Raw genomic sequence first — 25,708 nt, forward strand, 5'->3', positions numbered from 1 at the left:
CCGAACACACTGGAGCATGAAAAGTGGATGAAACAGACAAAATGTTGTGTTGTTCTGCTTGTTGGACGTCTGGACTGATTTCTTGAGGGTTAGTGAAGCATCTACTTGCTCCCACGAGCAGCCTCGAGGTGCTAAATAATATCATTCATGTTAACAAGAACTATTAAACCAAATTAAACCAAAAGATTCTGATGATACTATCAGAAACACAGACCGGTCCAGTGATCTTGGCCCGTCTGATGCTTTCTTTTCATCTTTTCTTGCTGCTGGACTTCTCAGGTCGAGCAGAAAACTCGACGACTGTTTCCTCCAGATGTTCAGCTCGTCCTGCTGTTGAACAAACTGCTGCTTCGCCATCTGAGCCGAAGTCAAAGAGACGATTCAGTCAACACGCTCGTCTGTGGCTCGGAAAGAGAACGGGAACAAAATACAAGACCTGTAAGAGTTCAGCCGGCCGCGAGAGGCGACGGTCAGACGATCAGTTACAGGAAAGAGTCCTGACCAGATTATAATCAATGCAGCGACAAGATGGAGGGTTAAACTATCACTTTACTCATCAATATGACTTTTATGACAAAGTGAAAAATATTCATGAGTTTTAGCGCGAACACGTCGAATTTCTCCTGAACAATCCTCCAAAAAACAAAACAGGAGATCTGAGTCATTTCACCATCAAAATACTGCTCATAGTTTACTGACTAGTGTGTGTGTGTGTGCGTGTGTGTGTGTGTGTGTGTGTGTCTGGGTTAAAGTTGGTGGTCAGTGTCTCTCCCACCGTGAATGAGTGACCTCATCCTGGGCCCAAACATGACACTGTCTGTCCAACACAAAGACACACACACACACAGATGCGGACACACACACACACACACACACACACACACACAGCTGAGCAGCAGCAGATGGCAGCAGATGTTAGTCAGTCCCTCAGAGAGCAGCGATGTTCATAACGCTGTCTGGAAAACATTTTATGCCTCGCTGGGGGCGTCAGTGAGTGAGTGTGTGTGTGTGTGTGTGTGTGTGTGTGTGTGTGTGTGTGTGTGTGTGTGTGTGTGTGTGTGTGTGTGTGTGTGTGTGTGTGTGTGTGTGTGTGTGTGTGTGTGTGCGCACACTGACTCTACAGTGAGCGGTGCAGTCAGTGTGTGTGCTGAGTGTGCTGCCGTCTTGCAGTCACATCCGAACCAGCGGCGATGATGAAGTGTGAGAGCGCGTTATCGACTCAACAATGAGCATCAGACTCAAATGTGACTGTGATGTAGGTGCTGAAATGTGTGTGTGTGTGATTTGATAATGAGCGAGTGAGTGTGTCTGTGAATGAGTGTTGAGGTGTGTGTGTGTGTGTGTGTGTGTGTGTGTGTGTGTTGTTTTGCCTCTATACTTGTGAGAACCACTGAGAGCTTCAAGTCATCAAGAGGCAGTTTGAGGATTTTAACCCTCGAAGACGACTTCCGACTCTCCCGACTTCATTTAGTCTTTCCGGCTGTATTTCTACATCAGCATCGAGTTTCATACATCATTTGACTCAGCAGCACCTGAAGATCCAGTCTCGATCATTTAAAGTCCCAGTTTCACATTTGTTTTATCTGAGAATGGAGGAATCAAACAGAATTTGTAAGAAACGTCCATCAAAACATGGCGGGTTTTGTTTTAAACTCTGAGCTCAGTACTTAAATCTGACCTTTTCTTCAGCAGGTTACAGCCACTTATTGTAGCATCATGTGCAAAACTGATCGGGTATTCAAAAGCTCAGAGCGTAAACAGAAAAGTTATCACTACGGAGCCCCTGAAGGCTCAAACAAGGCGTGTTTAATACGACTGTGAGGTGGAGGAATTCAGTTTCAGAGAGAGTTTAAAGAATATGTTGAGGATTAACTGTGGATAAAATAAAGTCCGTCTGGATCCTAATGACTAAGATCAGGTGTATTTAGATGGCAGGTATCTATGAGTGAGTATAAAGAGGAAGTGTTGGGGCTTGGCGGAGGTATGCGCTCTACTCCGAGCCCCTCTACTTTAGTGAATGCATTATGTGTTCAGTTCGTGTGTCAGTTTCACAGTCAAGACTTTGAGCAGCGTGACACAGAGAGCAAACGCTGCCTCGTTACCTCTCTTTAACCTGAGACAACACACACACACAGAACACACACACACACACACACACACAGAACACACACAGAACACACACACACAGAACACACACACATTTCACACTCAGTTGAGCCGGTGGAACAGTCGAACTCACTCATTAACAGCTTTGTAATATATTCATCCTCACACACACACGCATGAAGTGACGCTCATACCATTTTCACCTCTGGCTTCTTGCCTCCAACTCTCTCTTCCTGTGTGTGTGTGTGTGTGTGCGCTGCAGACTCCAGAGAGTGAGGTAATGAGTGCTCAGCTCTTTCTCAGACAGTGGATCCATAAACCATCTCCTCTGCATTTAAAAATCGATGCGTGCAGCTGCCCTGCCTGCCTGCCGCCGACACACACACACACACACACACACACACACACACACACACACACACACACACACACACACACACACACACACACACACACACACACACACACACACACACACACACACACACACACACACACACACACACACACACACACACACACACACACACACACACACACACACACACACAGCTAGAAAGACCATTGAAAGTAAGATCGAAGTTAAATTTGGTTTTATTCGAGTGGAGACACCGGGCTGTTGGCTCTGGGTTGCCAGATACTGGACGCTCCACACCAGCGATTCTCGAGCGTTACGGATTGGAAATCCTTTAAAGTGGAGAAATATCCACTCACAAGCCCTTCAGCAAAGGTTGCATGTGCCCATGAGCTGTGTGCAGTCTGATGAAACATCATTATTCCTTCCTCAGATTGTTTCATTTCAATAAAGCTGCAGTATTTGACAACAGGCAGAGTCTGCGGGCTCCTCTGTGAGCTTTGAGCTAACTGCTAACACCAGCATGTTCTTCATAACGACCCGCGACCCGACTCTGAGGTTAGGAACCGCTGCACCACATCCCTCCTCAGCTGTTCCTGCAACTACACAGCAGATCTGCCCGAGCGTGGTGGAAATACTCTTTTCGTAAAAGGCAAAACTGCAGTGAGACAAGCTGCTTGTGCAGACGACACAGTCCGCTGCACTCCACTTTTCAAATGTCTCCATTAATATTCAAATGTCAAGTAAATTCGCCCTCGAGTGCAGATGAAACACACTGAACCGCTGCTGAGGAATAAACAGGCAGCCGACTCAGACAACTCTCCTCTGATCCTGGTCGGATACGATCCATCAGTCCAGATCACAATTCAGATTTCTGTCCAGAGTTCAACCTGACGTGTGCTGAAACGTAGAGACAGACTGGTGAGTTTCAGACAGCGAGTCGAACACACAAACATATTATTATTATATTACAGGTAACACTCAGATGTGTCAACCAGCACGGCACAAAATACATGAATTAATAAATACGTCGTAACTTGTACCAAGCCAGTACTTCTCTCTGTGGAAGTGACCTCTAGAAACTCTTTGGAAAAGGGCGGAAACACAAAATACTTCACAGGTGATTGGACGAAATTATCGTTTAGCGCCGCCGATCACGAGCTAATTTCAACCAATCAGATCAGGAGCAGGATTGAACCTCCTGACAACTGGTTTCGAGTCGCGTGACCTTGAAACTTGAACCCAGGAAGATTTTCACTATCCATCGTCTTTTCAGTTGACGAAGCGATTTGCAGAAAGACATTTGAACTTCCCACCCCGGGTGTGATGTCAGAGGGAAAATGGCGTCCGTGTGAATGATGTAAGCTGACTGAAAGAATAAACACAAACAACAACGACATCTAACCCTTAAATAACTCCCGGGACGTGACGAACACTGAGACTTGAGTGATGATATCGAGCAGCGCCGAGGATCTGAGGGAGGATTTGTTGCTTTAGGATGACTCATGACTTTAATAGTGAGGCACGCTTCACTTTCAGACCAGCAATTATCCTGCAGGAGTAGGCGTCAGTTTTCCCAAACAGTGGATAATATCATCAAAAAAAAAAAAAGAAAGAAAAAACTGAGCTTTTGTGCGACTTGCAGCTGAAGCTCTGCGAGAGTATCACACAGAAACACAAACACAAACACACAGGCGAGGTCACAAACTCGTCAATAACAGCAGGTCGAACTCATGACTGCATTATTGTAGCTGACACACACACACACACACACACACACAGGAAGACAGCTGCCATCACTGAGTTCAGAGTGTAACAGTGTTGTCAGTACAAACAGAGCGCTCGCTGTGTTTACAACTGAAGCCCACTAAATGTCAGGCAGGACTAACAGAAACCTCCAAACACAGTCTGGAGCCTCCGCTGTGTGTGATCAGATACATAAAACCAAGAATGTGAGGCGGACTCACGGCGCAGACGGGCATGGAGTCGTCCTCGCCCACCAGGTCCTCCGGGTCGTGATGTGCATCCTGTAATCACACACAACAGACAGAGACGTCACACATTAACACACACCTGAAGCGCGGCGGCGACACAGTAATTAGATCCTGCCGGGCGGCCGCGACGTCACGGCTTCATGTTGAAACACGTTCACCTGAACAATAGCCTGAAAAAATGCCTCCACATCTCCGACTGAACAGGCTGGTTTCACTCATCAGTCCAGATTTACGACTCGGTTGTTAAAATATTATCATGGTTTTGAAATAATGTGATGAGAACTTGGAGATTTCAGACGAGTTGATTTTATGTTTTTGTGTGTTTCTTGGTGCCACGTGCTGATTCAGTGTGTGAAAAGGCAAAAAAAAAAACATTTCTGAATGTGGCATATGAAGGTAAACTATCAAGTATTCAAAATAGTTTAAATATATAATCGTGCACGATGAGCTGAGATGTTGTGTTTACTTTCTTTTTCAGAGATCTTTCTTTCAAACTGATCTTCTATCTTTAGGCAGAGCTGTTTGTGGATTTGGAGAAACAAGTTTGTTTTATTTATTTTAAATGATTAAACAAATAAAATGTGTTAATTAGTAGTAGTTTGGTTTTAATAAGGACAGAGACGTTTCCCATCATTTCCAGTCTTTATGCTAAGCTAAGCTAAGCTAAGCGAGAGGTCGTCTGTCGTCTCATTTCACTTCTGCAAGAAATACAGAACTGGTCCTTTGAGCTTGTTTTCTGGTGGACTTTGTTTCTGGATTACACAAAGATTGAAAACACCTGGAACGGTAAAATAAAGGAGACAGGTAACATAATGAACGCAGGTGCTTCAAACTGTCGGACACAGAAATAAACGTCCTCTCATGATGTGTGACAGGTGAGCGGACTGAACACCTGCGGGAGGGTTTGGATGGTGTTCAGACGGCCTGTAGGCGTGATTGAGGGTCTGAATGTACATTTTTAATAAGTAATCTTTGTGAAGACGATGAAAACCGACAAAGCTCTTGGTGTTTCTTTTATCTAAAGGTCTTGAGATTCTTATCAGCAGCAGCTTCCTTCGGTATCTCTCAGACGATCTTATACTTCTGATCCAGATCTCATTTAAGACTGTGTAGTCCTCAGTCACTCTGCAGTGTGTCGTACGTCTACAGTGCTGCGTAAAGACTCACAAGGTCTTCAGCTGCCTACACCTTCATCTGGTGTCACTATTCAGATGTGAAGTGCGCTGCTAAAAACAGTTAGGCGTCTTTTATTTTGAAAACCGCCTCATCATCTCCCTTCTGCTCGCTAAAACCAGAGTTCCCAGACGGTCACAACGTGAGATTTATCAGCAGGGCCACCAGACTCTGACCGATTCTACCTCGTCTGCTCGGCCAAAAGGAAACACAACAACAACAACAGATATGAATTAGCATTACGTAAGGAAGATTAGCAGCCTGTCTGCTTCCCTGCTGGAGCGACAGCTGTGATTCAGACACTGATAGCACTGATACTCCTGCCTGACAAAAAACAATAATAACAATAAAAGAGATTATGGTGATTATTTACTTCGCCGGTAAGTGCGGCGCTGGGAGGATGAAATGTGCACAGCAGGGCGAAAGAGTGATGAGAGAGGAGAAGCGATGGGAGGCAGGACGAGTGATGGATGCAGAGATGTAGGTGGAGAGGAAGTGGAGAAAAGCTGTTGCTTTGCCTACATGAAGGATCCACGGGTAAAAACCGAGCAGCCCGTCAGTGATGACGCTGTGGGACTCTCTCCCTCAACAACTGTGACGCCCAAATACAAATTTAAACTAATTTGTTTTTCTGTCTCCACGTCTGGAGGGTCGCAGCAAATTTCTGCACGAGAGTGTGAAAAACAAAATGAAAAAGCTTTTGTTGTTCTTCGTCTTTCTTTAATTTGGAGGATAATCATTCTCCAAGGTGTTTTTTGGGGGGATATCATGTAAACAACAAGTACCAGGTTGCCATGGTTTCACTCGATCAGTCCCGAGTGATCCGATCATAATCTGATCTGATCTGGACGGCTCAAAGTCCATCAGTTCACACCTGACATTAACCTGAGTGGCCACTTGTGAACAGGCTCCATATGCAAATAAGCCTGTACATCACTTAGGCAGACAGACACGATGTTTTTTTACACAAAGAGAGGAAGAATTAATGTAAAACATTTGCAGATTAAACAACAAGGCCCAAATGATTAAAAAACTGTCAGAGACAGATTTTCACAAACTTTATAAAGTATCTCCTAACTCACCAACTCACTAAATTGAGCGATTCTTCAAGGGAGTCTGGTGAGGAAGGAGCCGATATTGGTTGCTGTTCCCTGTATTTGCTAAATACGCCAATAAAATGTTGTATTATACCATAAATGGAGTGTAAATGGTGACATCAGTGTAAACAGTGTGTTCAAACAGCTGATCAATGTTGGCAGGTAAGACTTTAGTACTTTAGACACAGAAGCAGACAGAATTTACAACAAGGACACAATGATTCAGAACCTGTCGTGGCCGTTTAACAAATGTTTTTGTGCAGTTTCTCCTCATGACACAACTTTTCAAATTGTGCGATTTGTTAAGGGAGTCTGGTGATGTTGCAGTCACTAGTTCAGTGGTGCGTTCACAGACATCTGCTGTAAACACTGGCAGGTTCAGAAAACACAAACATGTAATTTATATTACAGTGAACCACATGGAGATCAGACAGTGTGTAATCCACTCTGTCTGTGGTTGTGGCTTCTTCTTCTTCTTCTTCCTCATTTTTTGCAGAGGACTGTTATTAATTTACACCTACATTAACATGTGTTTTTCCTCCTCTTAGTCATTTTTACATATTTGAGAATAAAAGGCCACATTTAAATGACTAATGTGTCTCACATTCTCGGGCCAAGTGCTTGATGTCGCACAGAGAAACTTGTGGTCTAGCTTGTTTTTCCTGAATTACATCAAAACATCGACTAATTTTAGACTAAAAAACACCGTCGGGAAACAATTTTTACAGTTCTTCATGTATTAGCAACAATTCCCAGCCCTGCTGGTGGGCGTGCATGATCACATCGGATAACAAACAAATAAACAAAAGACGACGAGGCGGCACTTCCACAGAAAATGAAGCATTTGAATTGTTAACTCAGATCGGTTGATGAGTCACACGCTCTGCTACATACCTGAGATTTACACCCTGATACAGTGGAAGTGAATGGAGCTGATTGTGAAATCAAAGTAGAATTTCTTAATTTCCATTAATAACGTCAAATATTGTGCCTTTTCTCAGTGTGTATGTAGGTTTTAATTAAATATAGTGAATGTATATTAAATGTTATAAAGGACGTAGAGAAACGCTTTCATATTTATGCAATATTAGCATTTATCTGATCTGATGTAACTTAATCTGCAAGAGTCAAATCAAATCAGATCAAACTCAAATCAAACTCACACAAACTGGGAGACTGAAGCCAATATCCAGATTAAAGTGAAAACAATGCGCCCAGCTCAGACTGCAGATTATCCAGATTATCTTTTGTTTCTGGAGAGAGAGACTGTTTTTCATTTTTCAGGACTGGAGCTCCAGTTTTCTGTCATGTTAATTAACCGTTCGTTTGGTGATAAACTGATTAACCGTGTGGGAAAAAGAAAACTGTGAGTCTTTAAATGAGGTTTGTTTTGTCCGAAGATTATGAATTTACATGAGCAAAGAAGTAATTGAGTCATAAATTATTCAAAAGAAATGTCTGACCTCATTTAAGAGAGATATTCAACATCATATTATCATGGTGATGTGAGACTGTATTTCTTCTCCATGTCAGCCAAACGCTTTAAAAAACACCAGCAGACAAACTGCTCACTGGCTTTTAATGAAACAGACGAATCTCTGCAGCTCTATTAGAAATGATTCAGTTCATGTATTAGTGCTATTTTAAGATCCGTTTCAACGACTTTTCACTCAGAAAACACATTAATTCTCTGCTTCCACCTTCTTAAATGTGAATATTTTTTACATGTTTTTAATATTTAGCTGAACATTTTACACAGCTGATTGTTTAGTAGTCAGATACCAACGTGACGGACCTGATACCAACTCAGAACATCTGTATTCAGCCGTCGCCTGGATCAAACAAGCACGACTTCGTGTTTCAAGGAAATTATAAATTGTCAAGCTTTTTCTGCGACACAAAACAAAATCATCATTAATAATGTGGTGTGTCGCCTCGAATGATGTTTCATCTAATGCTGCCATTTCCACGCAGCGTCACGGCTGCAGCCATCTTGATCTGCGCTCATCTTTGTTTCCCCATTTCACCACACAAGTGCAACGTCTGTCTCGTCTTTCTGTGTGTGTGTGTGTGTGTGTGTGTGTGTGTGTGTGTTGAGTGATCTTGTCTTGAGGGCATGAATCCTCTTTTTCATTCCACAACTTCACTCCTCGCTCCTTTTGTGTGTCTGAGTGTTTCTTTGTCCCCGTGGCGTCCAAGAATAAAAATAAATACATTTTTAAAAAAAGCCGGTACGACAACTCGGCTATCAGACTCATCGCCGCATGTTGAAAAAGGCTCAGAGGTGAAAGGCAGAAGGTCAAAGGTCAGTTCCTCTGGCAGGTGGAGGGAGGCTGCGTGGTGAAAGTGTGAGCAGGTACGAACACGTCAGCAGGCGAGAGAGGAAAAAAGAAAAAAAGAAAAAGAGAAGCTGGCTGTGACTCAGTGCATTTTTTTGCGTTTCAGCCTATCATGAATCAGGTCTGATTGTTCGCAATCTGCCTACAGAGTCACACACACACACACACACACACACATTTCTCCATGCAGCCCTTGTGACACCTCATGCAGGAAGTGGACACACACACACACACACACACACACACACACACACACACACACACAGACGTAGGCTCTTCCTGAATCATGCGGTGGCCTCGGCGGCACCGCCTCCTGCTCTTTATCAAGATTCAGAACTTGTAGGAAGGAAGAACTGGAGAGCGTGTTTTTGTTTCCGTCTCCCTCCACGTTTTTTAGACGACAAGGCTCCTTTTTTAGAACAATCCCACACTTTGGCATCGCCTGTTTGCGTCCATCGCTGTTTTGTTTTCACGTCAAGACACAAAGTCCTCAAATCAAATCTGAATCAGGACAGACAGCTGCTTCTCTCTGCACCACAACAACCTCAGAGTCGTCCTGACTCCTCCACGCTCAGCTGTGACCCGACTGTCACGTTAATGGCGCCGTTTCGTGTTGTATTCGTGTTCTGACGAGCCTCATTATAATCTCACTGTCACATTCTTGTAGAGCTGAAACTAATAAGCACATCAGCATCATTTAAATCCAGGTAATTTCATAATCTATTCATTCACTTCTGTCCTAAATGATGAGGATGTTCTGCTCATTCTGCCGGTTTAGAAGCTGCACAGTGATCAATACAAATGAAATAACCTGCAGACGGAGCGGCTGTGAAAACAAAGTGAGCTGCAGCGAGATCTGTAGCACACGTTTGGGAAATTTAAGTGACATTATTGGGACTTTACGGCACTTGATTTACCAGAAAACACTGTGTACAGAGTCATATTCTACCTACGTCCCTACAAGAGCTTAACTTCATCATTTCAGGCATCTTTTCGCTCTTACACAACATCTGACGCACCAACTAATAACCTTATTTTCATGTTTTTGCACTTAATGACACTTTAAGCCTCTTTAATTAGAGATCTGTGGCAAATTTAAGTCAGTGAATCAATTCCAACATCAATATATCAGTTAATATTTGCATAAAATACTCTTTTTCTGCATTATAATCTTGAAATAAAAGCTTATTTATCAGCACAAATCTGAGAACATCTACACAGAAATCAGCTGATGATATCAGTCAACCAGTGTTACAGTTTGTTTATTTGCTGTGTTTGTGTTTGTGGTATTTTAATCTCATTTAGTGTCGTTCTGACGTCACTGCAGGAGCTTAAATGTACCAGTGCTGCTGCTGCATTAACAACCTTATTTACACATATTTGGCATTTTAAAGCTTCTATATTTAAAGATTTGTCGTAATTCTATTTGTCTATTGTGATATTACACTTTGATTTTAAGGTGTGTGATCTGCAGGGTGCAATAAATCAGAGTATTTATGGTGTGATAACGTCACAGTTTCACAAAATACAGCATTACATAATCGTTATTATTATTCTTTGTATTGTTATTAGTTAGAACGAACCGTAAGGGAATTAAAATAAACATTAAACTTGATAGAAACATGGAAATAATTATATCTATTATAAACTTATCAAATGATCAATTACTCGACTGATTGCTTCCTCTTTGTTCTTGGGAGTAAAATTAATTAACTTTGAATCATTTTTATTTGATTTTAGGACCATTTTGTTGTGCAGAAATTGATTTTATTGTCATTTTTTTCTCCATTCTGTGACATTTACAACCAGAAGAATCAGCACGATAACGCTGCTGTGACATTTATGGAATATGTGAGTAATTTAATACTTGTGTGGAGAGAGTAACAGCATGTTTCGTGTCAATAATGACGTACTAGCGACTCTGAGGCGTCTAATGGAGCCAAACATTACAAACAACATCCTGTGTGGTGTGTTTCTGCACATGTGACTAAATATTACTTCCTGACAGACATTAAACTATAAATAATTATATTTATTATAACATTAATATGCTAGAATTTAATACAATATATAAGGAAATGTACACGGTGTGATAACAGTCAGAATTAAAACACTGCTAACCTACAATAACAGGCTAAATATTGAATATTGACCATAATCAATTCATTTTATAGAGCATTTCTGGAACATAATTTGATTTAATGTCTTTTTTTTTGTATTTTAAGACATTTTCAACCTCACAACTGCAACATGTGTCTCCTGTAGCACCACTTTAACACCTGTATGAAGATAATAACAGCATGTTTCGTCCTCCTGCAGTTATTATACCGCTGTGACAGTGATTGTGAGGAGTCTAATGCAGCCTTTTAATTACGAACAAACAATAAATTATACAATTTAATTCGCGTCTGATCATTATAACTTCGTTTTATGGAGCATTTCTGGTACATAATTAGATTTTATTGTCATTTTTTTGTATTTTAAGACATTTTCAACCTCACAAATGTCACATGTGTCTCACTCTAATACTTATATAAATATAATAACAGCATGCTTTGTGTGCTCAGAGGGATTTTAAGATCCTTTAAGGTGTATTTCAATCTGAACTGGCTTCTCTGTGGTTTAAATAATGGTCTGATAGTGGCTGTGAGGCGTCTGATGGAGCCTCTTTATAACAAAAAAACAATAAATAACACAATTTACTTCACTTCTGATCATTATAACTTCATTTTAAGGAGCATTTCTGCTGCATAATTTGATTACATTGTCATTTTTTTTGTATTTTAAGACATTTTCAACCTCACAACTGTAACATATGTTACTTGAACACCTGTATAAAGACAATGCCAGCATGTTTACTGCTCCTGCAGCTCCTGTGCTGTGACAGACGCTGGGAGGTTGTGTATCGCAGCCCGCCCAGCACCGGATCACATCCTGTGCGGGGAGCGTCTCTCTACCTGCCGCCACCACGTTACTGCAGGCGGGCTGAAGTTGGACAGACAGACCGGAGAGTGTCTCACCTCTGCAGACGTTCCCCCGACAGGCATCTTCTGCCAGGGATCCGCCAGCTGAGCCAGTGGCATCTTCGTCTTCCTCTCACTTTTCTCTCCTGAGTCCTCTTTCCTGCCCCGGAGCTGTCGTCCCTCCCTCGGCCGACACTTTCCAGTCCCGCCGGCTTCTTCTACCTTCCCTTCCTTCCTTCCTTCCTTCTTTCTTTCTCTCTCTCTCTTTCTGACTTTCTTCTCTCTCTTTCTCTTCTCTTCTCAGCCGTAGTTCCGTGTCTGTTTCCTCTTTCTCTCTCTGTCTCTTTCTCTCGAGTGTCGGTTAGAACCGAACCGCCGCGGAGCCCAGCGACGCGACCGGAGCGAGCGAGCCGAGCAGAGCCGAGCGAACACCTTCTAATTCCGGATCTGCTGAGGCGCTGAGACCGCCCCTTCCTCCGGAGAGCCGAACATGAGAGGAGGACGCCCTTTGACTCAACACACACACACACACAGCTATCTCTTAATCTCTTTCTCTTTCTCACTTCCGTTGTTTCCCAATATGGCGGCCGGTGTCGGCTTACCTGTCCGTCAGACTCCTGCGTCACGCCTACGTCACGTCAGGAGGCGGAAGTAAAGAGGAAAGTAAAGTCCACTTTGGATTTAATCTGATTTTTATCACATCCAAGAACTAATTCATCACTTTCTTCTCTGTTTTATCAGACTTTTAATTAATTAAAGTCACAAACATCCGTTTACAAATCTGCTGCGTCACGCCCACGTCACGTCAGGAGGCGGAAGTAAAGAGAAATTAAAGTCCACTTTGGATTTAATCAAATTTTTTTTAATCTAATTTATAACTTTTTTTTTTTAACTATACTTAAACAAAAAGAAATATGTCTGCAAATCTAAATATCAGACACCTTAATTCTCTCAGGTACCTTTAGTGTTCATCACATTCAGGTAAAAGTAAAATACATCCATACCGATAAATACTGCGTGTAAGTCATTGCTATCTAATATTAAGTGTATCAAAACTACAAATAAAAAGTTAAATTATACATATATTTGCATGTTTGTGTAATCTACAATCTACAAAGTTACTCATAACTAAAATGTTCAAATGAATGTAGAAGAGAAAAAAGTACCATATTTGCATCCAAACCAAAAGTAGCAGAAAATGGAAATATAGTAAAGTACAAGTAATCAAAATCACACTTAAGTAAAGTACCTGAGTGAATGTATCTACTTACATCCCATCACTGATCAGCAAGTCATACAAATCTAAATATGGTAATTCAAAAAGTTCTGTTACTCACCAGTGAAACCAAACACTGACGTCACGTCACTGCTTCACTTAAAGCAACAATATGTAGAAATTGGCATCAACAGTTTCTGAGAGAGACACACAGTCGTAAATACAAATCCCAGAACAGTCTGTAATATATAAAACTCATTACATCCTAACGTAACGTATCGTAACACGACGTGTGACGCTGTGATCCTTCAGGAAGCAGAAATGATGTTGAAGTTGGTTTCTGAAGTTAAACAAAAGTTACATAATGTTGCTTTAAAAGAAGAATTTGACTTCAGACGCTTTCTGATGATTTCCAGGTTTAGATGACGATTCGTCTGATGCAAAGTACTAAATAGTTAGAACCATAAAACTGTTTGTGTGTGTGTTGAATCTGACATTTCATTTATAATCTCTGTGTTCAGACTCCTGTGACTTTTATTCTTAATCATCCATCTTCTCTCAGGTAATCGTACTCGTGTTATTGCTCTCCGAGCGGCTGCGCTGGAGGATTTTCATTAACTGCCTATAAATTATTAGAGCGACGACGCTGTCCATTTAATTAAAAGCGCCCTGTTACTGTGATGTTCGTTGCCATGACGCCCAATAAATAAAGTGATTTTGCAGCCTGGTGGTGACATCTAGTGGTCAGTGGTGCTGCACAAACACTCAAATGTAACAAGAAAGTTCATTACATCAAGTAAAAATCCGGCTTTATTGCCATTTTAATCAGTTAGCTACTATAATAAAATGTGTTTTCTTATTCAGAGGACCTGGATCACCTCTGCTTGTGTAGCGTAAAATAAACATCTTCATTTTCAACATAAAAATGTCATTTAAGACAAACATTCATTCAACAAAAGACAGACTAACACAGTGTTCCTATTGCCACTTTCTTTATGCATTTATTCATCAGCCAAACTGTCTTTCAGTTCGACACACACGCATAAATAAACAGTCCAGTAAAGCTTCATATCTGTACACGGTCAGGCGGTTCAGGGACAGTAAACTCGAGTGTGCAGGACAAGAGAGGTAAGTAAGTGAAACAGGAAACTGACTCAGTGCTGCTGCTGCGTTTCACCTCAGATTTCCCCACAAGTTCAATTTGCATCTACACGTCAAAGTCACATAATTCCCCAAACCACAAAATAAAAATGTGTCCAGAAAGATAATGTAGTGGGAAACGATCAGTCCTCCACGCTGATGAGGGGAAGTGTCGTCGTCCTCAGAACAGTTCTGGAGCGTCACAGTAAAACTGCTGAACAACTGAAGCAGCTGAGACTTGATTTAAACAGTTAAAACCACTAAAGAAACATAAAATGGCTCCGTACAGCTCGTCCAACGTAACCCAAGTCGCTCCTCGAGGGACGAGGTGTGGACCAACGCTTTTATCTTAGCAGCTACAGTGAGGATTTTGTCTCAAAGGGTGTAAACAACATCTTTTCAATTCAATTTGGGATCTCTGAGCTTCTGGGAACTTGGATGATCCAGCACGATCTATTTTACTGTGAAGCTGCAGAACTGTTCTGTGGACTAAAACACTTCACCTGACTTTATATCATCAGGAGGAGGACAGGAGGACTTTATATCCTCAGGAGAGGAGGACTGGGATTTCAATATCGGGTGAACTGTTCATTTAATACTCAATGATTTAATCCTTGTAGGGCAAAGTCACACAACTGATGACAGATTTACAGACGTACAGTCTGTACTGTCAAACCAGTGGTGGAGGAGCTACTCAGAACAAGTAAAAGTACAAAGTTTGAGAATTAAAAAGAGCCAAAAGTGTCAATAAATTTCCAATATATTTAAACATTTGTAATTAATGAGCATTGATGTATTCTTGTCTTTAATGCTGCAGCTGATTGGCTAAATCCATAACAAAATTCATATTTTGTTTGTGGGAATAATTTTGAATAAATAAAACTCATTCTGTTAAACTAGTGACGAAATCCATCAAATAAACAAAGTGCAGTACAAAGTATAATATCATAATATTCCTTCTGAAATGTAGTGAAGCATAAAGTAACATTACTCAAGTACAGTACATGTACTTTCAACCAATTCGACTAACCAAAAAGTTCTGAAAAGTCCAAAGACTCAAAAAGTGACTGATTGCTTTAAAGATATAATGCACAACATTTCTGCGTTAAAATGTCTAAAAACAACTTGAGCTTTCCAAAAAATGTCCAAAACAGAGATTTTACTCAAAGTAACTGTGTGTTTCATGTGGTCGTCTGTCGCTATAAAACATCCAGGAGAGAGTCAGAGAGCGAGGAAGGAAGTCGGAGAGTAAACGTAACGTGAAGAAAACTTTTAAAACTTGACCTCGTCTAAACGTTTCTGCCTGAGACATCACATTATTCTTGATTGTTTTTCAAAGCCTCCACTGGTTTCTTGAAGAGAAATCCCTCTGAGTTCTATTAAACCATTTAAAAAAAGCTGTAAAACATTAATAAATGTGACGTCAAACATGCCATATTAGAGGAAATTTAAAAAATAAAGGGTAAAACAGGAAGCTTGTGTTTGTGCGTATAGGGTGCAGCCGTCCTGTAAAGCGGCTCGATGACAGTGCAACACCAACAGACTGGTCAGATGTGCGGCAGAACAAATGCAGACAGAACAACTCTTCAATATATATTTCTATATAAAACTCTAAATAAATAACACTGACAGGGTTCAGGTCCAGGTCCCGTTAAGGTGCGGAATGCGTCGATCTAAAGTCGAGGAGGAAGCTGCTGCTGCGTGCAGTTGCAGGAGTCTACTGTGGATGCTCGCTGTGTTGATGTGTATTTGGAGTGTGTGAGTTTAGCTGACGGACTTCAGCGAGGCCCAGGGGTGCGTCCCGCGGACCTCCAGCGGCGGGTTGTTGTGGAAGATGTGGTTGCAGAGCTCCTCCAGCGGCGGCTCTGGATCGGACGTGGCAAACTGAGCGGCCTCCTCCACCTCCTTACGGATCGCAACATCGATTTCCTGACAGGACAGAAGAGAGGACTCGTTAACGGCTCCGCAACGTGACCAGTGCTGGTTTCCCTCTCATGGAAAGTCAAGTGAGGCGAGAGCAGTTTGTCTTTTTCTAGAGAAAAGGAAAATCTGAAAGTCTATTTTAAAAAGGTAAACACTTCAAACTCCACAAAGATTATCAGATGACTGACATCGGAGGTCAGGAGTTTATTTTCTTTTTCAAAAGATCCTTTATTGAGTTGTGTGTAAAGATTGTTCACTCTGGACCGAGTTCAGAAACTGAACTTACAAACTGCCTTTCTTTCTTGTGTTGTTTCTTGTTGAATCACTCAAGGTTGCTCACTCTTTTTCCTTCAAAAATCTTGTTGAATCTTATTTAAACTTGTCTGATACCAACATGAAGCCAAACTGTTGTTGTAAAACACTCTGATCTTTTATAAGAAGGTGGTTGTGTGGGTGCCGCTGTGGTTCTGCGTTTCCATTTCGGTCAGGCTCGGCTTTCTTCTCGAGGATACTTGAACCCACAACCATTTCCTCACTCAAGATTCTTCAGAAATTCTAATTGTCATTTTTCTTCTGAAAGCCCAAAGTTCGTAGTGTAAGAAAGAACTTAACGTATTACAGCTGGTTAAGAGTTTAAATATAGTTTTCATGATGACCTGGAAAGTTAATTCTGCTTTTAACTTCATAAAATGGGAGATTATTAAATCAAGAGGTCAAAATGTAACCCTCAGATTTTTTTTAGCTCCGAGCATGATCACAATTATGTTCCCATTATTGTATTACGTCCTGCCAGAACTCCATGACTGCACCAAACAGGCTTTACATAATTCAGAGTCGAGATGAATTTACTTTAACTTTGGGCAACAAAAATGTTGGATAACCAGACTCAACAAGCCACCGGAGACAAAGAACAGCTGTGCTCAGGATGACGCCCGCTCTTGTGACCGGTGTGTCTTTTTAAAAACACACTTTCACTGCAGGCTGTTGCATGAACTTCACTGCTGGTGTGTGTTGTGTGCACTCACCTTGAACTCCTCTACAGCTGCCATGTTGTTGCTGAGCATGCGGTCCTTCAGCAGAGAGATGGGGTCACTCTTACTGCGCACTTCCTGGATCTCCTCACGAGTACGATAACTAAAAAGGAAGTGACATCGCAGTTAGAACAAACTCTCTGCTGGGTCTTAAGATTCGGTGCTGAGGTGACCTACTGGAGCGAGTTGTAAGGTTTACTCACCTGACGCCTGGGTCACTCATGCTGTGTCCATGGTAACGGTACGTCTGTAGCTCCATCACAATGGGACCCTGAAACACATGGAGTCAGTGTTAAGAGTTCATCCACACCGCCCCTCACAGCTCTCCGTCATTATTGTACGCTGGATAAAAAATCTGCGGTGATTCACATTTTGATCCAGCCGAACACGAGCTTTACGTACGACGATCAAGGTGTTATTTTCTCCCCGTGTAAGATGAAATCGTCTGGATAAAAACTGTGAGGTGTGAAATTTTCCCCCCCATCAACAGATAAATAGAGAACATTTGTGCTAACTAGAAAGAAAATTTGACCTACTAAAATATACTTTTTGTTTCAATTATTCATCGTTCATCATCCCTCATCTCTCCACTAGTTTGTCATCTTTCTGATTCTATATCTGGAAGTTTCTCCTCCTCACAGAGCAGCTTGGCTCACCTTCCCAGATCTGCAGTGGTCGGCAGCAAACTGAGTGGCCTCTCTGACACACAGGACGTCCATCCCGTCCACCTGCCAGGTAAGAGGAGGAGAAACAGGTCAGGAGACACAGAAGCAAGAAAAAAGACAAAAAACAGCCTGCAGAGTTTTGTTCATTTAATTCAACAGACGTTGATGAAGAAGTAAAACAACGAGCTGTTTGTGTGCAGTATCATACATGAGCGTCAGACAGCTGTATGGACGCTCACACCTGCAACTGCCAGGACGGACCGTCGGTCTCGTCCTGTTATAGTCTCGGTCCATACAGGCCTGCTGCAGCGTACAGCCAACAGACACGCTGCAGCCACCGCCCAAGACCACGAGCATCTCAAGCTAGCATCAATTTCGGCATTCAAAATATACAAACATAGAAATAAATAAAACTAAGACATTAAAATAAGTGGAAATCAAAAATAACGATCAGGAAAAACTGATAGAAAATGTGCAGACTGAAGCAGGAACCCGTTCACTGCTCAGGTCGAGCGATACAAAAACAAAATGCTCCAAACGTTTTATCCACATTAATGATTATACTTCAGCATTGTGTTTGTTTACCGCCTCATTTTTAAGAGAACCACTCACCCCAACATTTTTCCTCTTACCTGCAGTCTGTTTATCCATCTAGATGGTTTTGGTGCGAGTTGCACAGTTGGTAACATGGATGCCTTCTCTCCAATATAACTAAACCATAAAAAACAATTTAACGAGTGCGATCTGATGCCATCACTACAAAGAAGAACGTTGATCCACAGGTTACGCCTTCATTTTGAAATCTTTTCCGCTCCCCTTCCTTAACATTTAAACATCGCTGTGTCAGCGAGGTAGTGGCGAGCAGCCAGGAGGAGGACAAAGACAATATTTACTCTGCTCTCAGGAAGAAAAAACAATGAATCAGCAGTGTGGAAATATTTTGGATTCCAGAGAAAAGACGAGTCAACAGACGAACAAAGCATTTCAGTTGTTGGTGCTCAACTCGCTGCAGATCTGCTTCAACAATGTGCCTGTAGGCTGAAACTCACCCGCAGTGACCTAAACCAGCGGTGAGTAAGAAAAAGTAGAAATAAAAGTTTTTCTTTATGGCCAAAAGCAGAAATTTTGATCAAATCCACATTGTGGCAGACTTCATATCATCAGGAAACGTCATCAAATATCATCTCATGAATCAGTACTGTGTAGTATTGTGATAAAACTGGTGATTTGCAGTCATTTATCATGCAGGAACTATTTCTACTTTCTGATGAACTACACCTGCCAACCACATCACCATGCACAGACAAGAGGACAGCTGACTGAGCTAGCTAACGTTACAGCTCACCACATGCACAGTGTCTAGTTTCATTATACTGGAGAGAAAACACATCTCACACAAACACTCCCGAGATGGATAAACATAAGAAAGGTAAGATAGAAAATGTGTATTTCTGAAGTTGGGGTGAACTGTCCCTTTAAGTTTCCCGCGGTTGTGTCTCACTCTGAGTCCTGGTATGAAGTCTCCTCTCTTGTAGTAGTCGGTGCTGGCTGACGCTCGCTCCACCGACGTCCCCATCCCGTACTTGTTGTTCTCGCAGATGAAGATGCACGGCAGCTTCCACAGGGCGGCCATGTTGAACGCCTCGAACAGCTGGCCCTGATTGGATCAGAGGGGACAGGAGTTCAAACAAACATATTCCTGTTAACTGTGAGGGATTTTTCAGACTCTGGCAGGATCTTTACCTGATTGGCTGCCCCGTCTCCGTAGAGTGTGACACACACCTGGTTGTTGCCTTGGTACTGGCAGGCCAGAGCGATGCCAGCTCCCAGTGGAACCTGAACACAACTTCTCATTTTAGTGGCGTCCAACTGGGTTCATCATGACTTCATGATTATTTTCTGTATCTGTGTAAATGCAGCTGAACCACCCAAGTTTTTGTGTTTGATGGCGTGTTTACCTGAGCGCCCACAATGCCGTTGCCCCCATAGAAATGTGGAGCGTACATGTGCATTGAACCGCCTTTGCCTTTGACCACGCCTCCTCTACGACCTGAGGAAGAATGAAGATGAAGAGTGATGTCACTGCAGTCAAGTACAAGTATCATCCAAAGCTTTGGATTATTAAATAAACTCACCTGTGAGCTCAGCCAGGATCTCCTTGACGGCCACGCCGCGGGTGTAGGTGTATCCGTGGGCACGGTAGGCAGTGATCAGGTGATCAGAGGGGTTGATGCCGGCTTCGATGCCTGCTGCACATGCTTCCTGTAGAAGAAGAGGGATTTAACTATGAATAACTTTACATTTTAAAAATAAAATCAAGCTTTTTTTAAACACTTCCAAGGTCCCTAAACTGAACATTTCCAGGCCCTCAAAGCCTTTATCACCACGTCTACTTATTACGATAACTGCAAAAAAATAAAGACTATAGAATTACTGTGTACACAAAACAATCAATGTCAATTTTTCATCTCTTTGTTGATGTTTCCAGTTGTTCAGACAGGAGCAGTGGATCAAAACGAGGCCTCGTCCTGCAGACTGCAACAACAGTGTAACATTTATGAGGTGCAGCATAACCTGCATCACTGGTTCTCACCTGTCCGTCATACAGGTGACAGAAGCCTCTGATGATCTTCTGTTTGTAGAGCTGATCAGCTTTGAGCTCCATGCGCCTCACGGTCTGCATGACGCGGTAATACTGCAGGCCCTGCTCCCGGGTCAGCGTCGCCTTCACCGGAGGAGCCTCCTCCAGGCGGTGCACGTCGCATTTCTACTCGCCAGGACAGCAAGGAGGAAAAAAAACAAAAACATCATCATCATCATCATCATCATCATCAGGTTGATGGACGTTTTACAGTCAGGATGGTTGTTTTCTTTTTTTTTGATTTTTGTTTCAGCCCACCTTAATGTCAAAGGTTGCCTGAGGGGTGAAGTCAGCGAAGGAGCGGGAGACCACGACTCTGGAGCCCTGGTGACCAAACACACACACATCTGATGTTGGTCATTCAAAAAACACACACAGCTCACAATCACTGACAAATAATGAACCGTAAAGACACGAGTCCTCCACACTGACAGCTTCTTCACAGCAGGCCGCAGCAGAACTGGATCACTACAGGAAGTCAGTAACATAACGGGAGGAAAAAACAAACAAGCGATTCTTCAGCTGTGGATCTGAACATCGTTTCCACCACCAACAACTGGCTGGTTCTGGGAAAATATAAAAACTTAGTCTGTAATTTTTAGCCACCGCAGACGTCATCATGGCGTCTCATCGCTGTACAAGAAGTTATTTTTTAAAAATTAAGATTAAAAGTGTAAAGTCATTTAGGTACAAAGTTTAGTTTTGTCAAACGTATAGCTTTTTACAAATGAACACCCAATGTTGAGGTTAAATAGCTCCATTATTCATAATTCACTCAACACAAACACTAAGAGCCGAGGATGAAATCATTAAAACAGCCACTGAAGTTTAACCGGCTCCATCTCCACGGTCGCAAAAGCTAGCAAGCAAGCAGACCTTGATATAATACAGTATGCATACGAGTTGAACACAGTTAATCAGAATATTAGTCAACAGAAACTCTGATAATCGATCAATCATTAGTCATTTATCAAGCAAAAACAAAACAAATGCTTCTCTCTGTGTTACATCTTTGTAAATGTAATATTTTTGGTCAGATAAAACAAGAATTTGAAAAGGAAAAGACAAAAACAAGTGACTGTCAAAAATAAAAATCAATTAGAATGATGGATCGATCATGAAATGAATAAAAGTTTTTAAAGTAAATCAATGAGATGAAACATGTGGCAGCTTAACAGACAACAAACATCTGTAATCACCTGCGATTTCTGCATCTAAAAATATGCAAGTTTCCTTATTAACATATTAGTTTCAAACAATTCCCAGAAAAACACCAAAGATAAAAAAGGACCCAGAACAATATATGCGTAGTAGATAACTTGCTATGCTAGAAACAGGTTGTTTTAATTTAATTCTTTACTCCAATGAGCCGCAGTGGTTTGCAGACTCACAATGTTAAACAAAAGTGATTAGTCACCGTCTCCTCACCTCCATGCTGATGGAAAGTCAGGTGAAGTTTTGTAATCCACAAAACATTTGCCGCAACTCTGTTTTTCTGTGAAGCTCCAGAAATGTTTTGTGGATTCAGAAACGTCGCCTGACTTTAAATCAGCATGAAGGTGAGGAGATGATGACTGCAGTTTAATTTCTAGGTGAACTGTTCCTTTAAGTTTCCCCACCCGTGTTAGTGATCAGGCAGACATGGAGGATGCTACATGTTCTTACTGGTCTGTCTAGCTGGTCGGTCTGGCTGCTAACTAACTCAGCAGCGGGCGCTCTAGTACTGACTGGAGGTGGTTTAGGTGGTTGCCGCTCAGTCTGTGCCAAGGCGGGCGCCGCCGGTGAGGTTAGACTGACGTACTCTGACAGGTCAACCAGCAACTGGGAACACAGGAGCCAACCAATCAGAGCACAGCACAGCATAGCCAGAGGAGCTCTACAGAGCCTACAGGTGATGAGACGTCTACAGGTGAAAACAGCAGATGCAGCAGCTAAGTGGAATACGGACACACACACAGACGGACACACAGGTGAGAACTTCTAGAGGCTAATGAGGAGAAACACACTGGGGGAACATGGAGACTGACACCAGCCCAACAGTGTCTACTCAGCACGAGACTTCACATCGGCACAACATTTTAAAACCTCGAAATTAGAAGATTCTTCCATAACTTTTACACTGAGGTACTATAGACGGTGTGTTGAACTGTCATGTATTAAAGCAACATCATGTTACTTATCGCCTTAAAATAAAAGTGTCAGTGTCATTTTGATGGTATAGAGTGTGTACACTGTAACTTCAGCGAGAAAGTTGGATCACAGCATTACATACATGTTCACTTCAAGTTTAACACCTGACGTTGTTCTGATGTGATGAGTTGTTCGTTAGTTAGCTTCTACGTAACGTCTGACTAATTGTGACCGACATGGGATTTCAGCCAAATCACACAAAATGACAATTCCTTTTTAAAAAGACATATGAAACAAATATCAATGTAAACAAAAATCTTTCCTCAAAAAAGGTGTGAACTTTAAAACCCAGTGGGGGAAAAAAAAAAATTAAATAGACAAACTTCTGTTACTTCAAAGTCTGACATGTTTGTTAGTGATTTAAAACTTCAAGAAACTGGGACAGAAGCATTATGACTGAGTCTGTTGATGGGAACCTGTTGCATTCTTATATATTTCTGAGGATGTGAATAAAATCTCATATACATCTTTCACACTCAAAACAGCCAGTAAATATTGTGCCAATGTGAAACATCACTGGGACGTCTTTTCACTCAGAGAACAGGCGTCAACTGTGCTAACACAGATTAGATTAGTCATGAATAACATCACTGTGTAAAGAAAATTAAAAAAAACACAAGACTGACTGAATGTTCAATGAAATTCAAAGAATTAAAAAAAAGGAACAGAATTAAGTTAACACACTAAAACAGTTAAGATTAATTGCATTCTAGGCGAGAAGAAAAATAATATCTGATATTTTGTTTTCCTTTCTTATCTTTATCTAATTCATAAGCACTTGAGAGGTTTCCTAGGAAACATGACTGCAGGGGAAGGAAGCGTAGGACCGAGCCTACAGACAAACACCAGCAGAGCAACGAGCTGCTTACCTCAGACACTGTTTGGGCTCCCTAGGGTTCAGGCGAGTGGGAAGTGGGAGAGGAGGGAGAAAAGCAAGAAATAAATAGGGATTGTTGCGTTGGTGTGTGTGTGTGTGTGTGTGTGTTAATGAAGAGGGGGAGGAAGCTGAGGGAGAGAACGAAAGTTTGAGCTCTTCCAATACAGAGCAGGAAAACAGCAGAGTTCCTACAGTCACATGGTGTTCTTAATGTTTCTAGAATCAAAGTATAAGAAACACAATCCTTTATCAATCAATATTTACATGAGGTCTAAAACTGTACGGCTGATTTATACCAAATTAACGCCAGAGGACTGTAGGATCCCTGCTGCTACTGAGACACAACATGCTGTCGTCGGCACTCTGGCTTCTTCTAAAGGACAAGCGGAGCGAGGATTAATGCACTGATGTGTTTCAATTGAGACCAATATCGTTTTGCTGTGGCGCTCCAGAAATGTTTTGTGGAGTACGAAACTCCGCCTGACTTTCCATCAGCATGGAGGGAGATGATGACTGGATTATTTACATTTTTAGGTGGACTGTTCCTTTAAGCTTAATCCATCTTAATGAAGACCTGGAGGTCTCTGTTCCTGTTCAGACTGGATCAACAAAAGAAATAGAAGACTGTTTAAAAAGGAGTCCCAGTGTGTTAAAAGATTAAGTCTTTAGAAAGAAGTAAATTGAGACCACAAATTATATCCTGGTTGCACAAAGTTCATCTTTCAGGACTTCTGGGGATTCAAACTGTTCATTCAAAAAATACCAGAAGCTCTCCAGATTTAAATTAAGGGTTTTAAGTCGTCTCTGGTCGCTCAGCTTTAGTCTAGTCCAGGTTAGACACGAGTAAGTATCGGCTTAACTGTGTGAAATCACTGTTTTACTGTAATGTTCCAGAATAAATCAGTCTTAAGTTTGAAACCAGGGTTTACACGGTGGTTTCACGCTTGCAACTGGTGGTTATGTGGATATTTTCAGTGACACAGCAGGCCAATTGTAAGACATATTGTTCGGTATTGATCACATCAGTGCATCTCAGTTAATCAAAGCTGGTCGAGGAAGGCAAGACAACCACAATCAGAGACACACAGACATGACAAAGTGCAGATTAGCTGTAGTTTGAGAAACAGTGTAAAGAGTCATGACCGCGACGACACCGGGCACCATTTTGGCTCCTGAGTTTGACCGCGGTTATCTTTGCCCTTGTTTAAAGCACCAGTTTGTCAGTCAACAATCTGCAGGCACAAATGTCTTCATAAATCCACCTCGACATGCAAAATGGCAAAGCAAGAGTCAAGCTAGTCCGTGTGGCTAACATGCTATCCGCTCACAAGGTCAGCCCCATGCCAAACAAAACCAGGCTAGCTAACCGTTAGCATCCCTTCAGAAACAACGCCCGGCTCGAAGTTCACCCCCAGTCCACAAAACTCACCACATTCCTGCCAGTGATCCGACAGAGTGCGTTAGAGATAATGGTTAACATATTTTGCATGCTACTGAACGACGACCCGCCTCTGAAGGGATTAGAACAGCGGGAGTTAGAAGCGGCAGGCGGCTAATTCAGTGTTAGTGTCCGTCCGTGAGAGGACTCCGGTGGAAACGGAACTGATCGTTAGTTCCCCCCGAGATTTTATAGCATTTACCAAGGAAAACAAACAAACAAACAACCAAACAAAAAAAAAAAACCTTGAAAGATAAAGAAATTAAATACAGAAATGAAATAAACAAATCATGAAAAAAGTTATTATAAAAACAAAGGTATATTAGACATAAATAAGTTTGATGCAAACATGAAAAATAACGAGAAATAAACCTTGTAAATAAAGTTATTTAGACATAAAGTAGATACACCTGGCGGTTGTTAATTTAGATTGAATAGTATAAATTCCTTTAACAAAGCAAAGCAAAATTTACTTATTAGCTATACTAATACTTACTTGAAGTAGGAGCTGCAATTACTTTTTGGGAGGTGAAATACAGCCTTTTATGAGTTGTATTCGC

At 41.8% G+C, this 25,708-nt stretch overlaps 2 protein-coding genes across 6 annotated transcripts in view; both read right to left on the bottom strand.

Moving 5' to 3' along the window:
- rps6ka3b (ribosomal protein S6 kinase, polypeptide 3b) overlaps nt 1-12,619 on the bottom strand; it is a 43,452-nt gene extending 30,833 nt beyond the window's left edge. For both annotated transcript variants that reach the window (XM_037080060.1, XM_037080059.1), the window contains exons 1-2: nt 12,085-12,619; nt 4,429-4,488 (exon numbers count right to left, since the gene is read on the bottom strand). In XM_037080060.1, the coding sequence (XP_036935955.1) occupies nt 4,429-4,488; nt 12,085-12,147 (123 nt within the window). In that variant the 5' untranslated portion in view covers nt 12,148-12,619. The remainder of the gene's footprint in view (nt 1-4,428; nt 4,489-12,084) is intronic.
- A 1,599-nt stretch (nt 12,620-14,218) lies between these two features.
- On the bottom strand, nt 14,219-25,296 carry LOC119009088 (pyruvate dehydrogenase E1 component subunit alpha, mitochondrial-like). Of its 4 annotated transcripts, XM_037080097.1 has the most exons (13): nt 25,140-25,296; nt 23,703-23,723; nt 22,309-22,464; nt 20,902-20,967; nt 20,596-20,769; nt 20,138-20,264; nt 19,961-20,052; nt 19,746-19,838; nt 19,504-19,659; nt 17,994-18,065; nt 17,541-17,608; nt 17,332-17,440; nt 14,219-16,312 (listed from the first exon to the last, which is right to left on the bottom strand). In XM_037080097.1, exons 1-13 carry the CDS (start codon nt 25,197-25,199, stop codon nt 16,148-16,150), a joined length of 1,359 nt encoding a protein of 452 aa, XP_036935992.1. In that variant the 5' UTR covers nt 25,200-25,296; the 3' UTR covers nt 14,219-16,147. The 4 variants fall into 4 exon arrangements, with proteins under 4 accessions (XP_036935992.1, XP_036935993.1, XP_036935994.1 ...); XM_037080098.1 differs by lacking the exon at nt 23,703-23,723; XM_037080099.1 differs by lacking the exon at nt 22,309-22,464.
- Between the last annotated feature and the right edge of the window lie 412 nt (nt 25,297-25,708).

This window comes from Acanthopagrus latus, chromosome 19, assembly GCF_904848185.1.
Source record: "Acanthopagrus latus isolate v.2019 chromosome 19, fAcaLat1.1, whole genome shotgun sequence".
Taxonomy (NCBI): Eukaryota; Metazoa; Chordata; class Actinopteri; order Spariformes; family Sparidae; genus Acanthopagrus; species Acanthopagrus latus.

What these genes read in the sequence shown, in the direction of transcription:
- LOC119009088 (XM_037080097.1), bottom strand. Translation starts at nt 25,199, where the DNA reads ATGCAAAATATGTTAACCATTATCTCTAACGCACTCTGTCGGATCACT. An exon ending in GAGCCCAAACAGTGTCTGAG is followed by an intron (nt 22,465 to 23,702) that starts GTAAGCAGCTCG and finishes CTGTGTTCCCAG; the next exon opens with TTGCTGGTTGACCTGTCAGA. An exon ending in CCGACCAGCTAGACAGACCA is followed by an intron (nt 20,968 to 22,308) that starts GTAAGAACATGT and finishes TTTGGTCACCAG; the next exon opens with GGCTCCAGAGTCGTGGTCTC.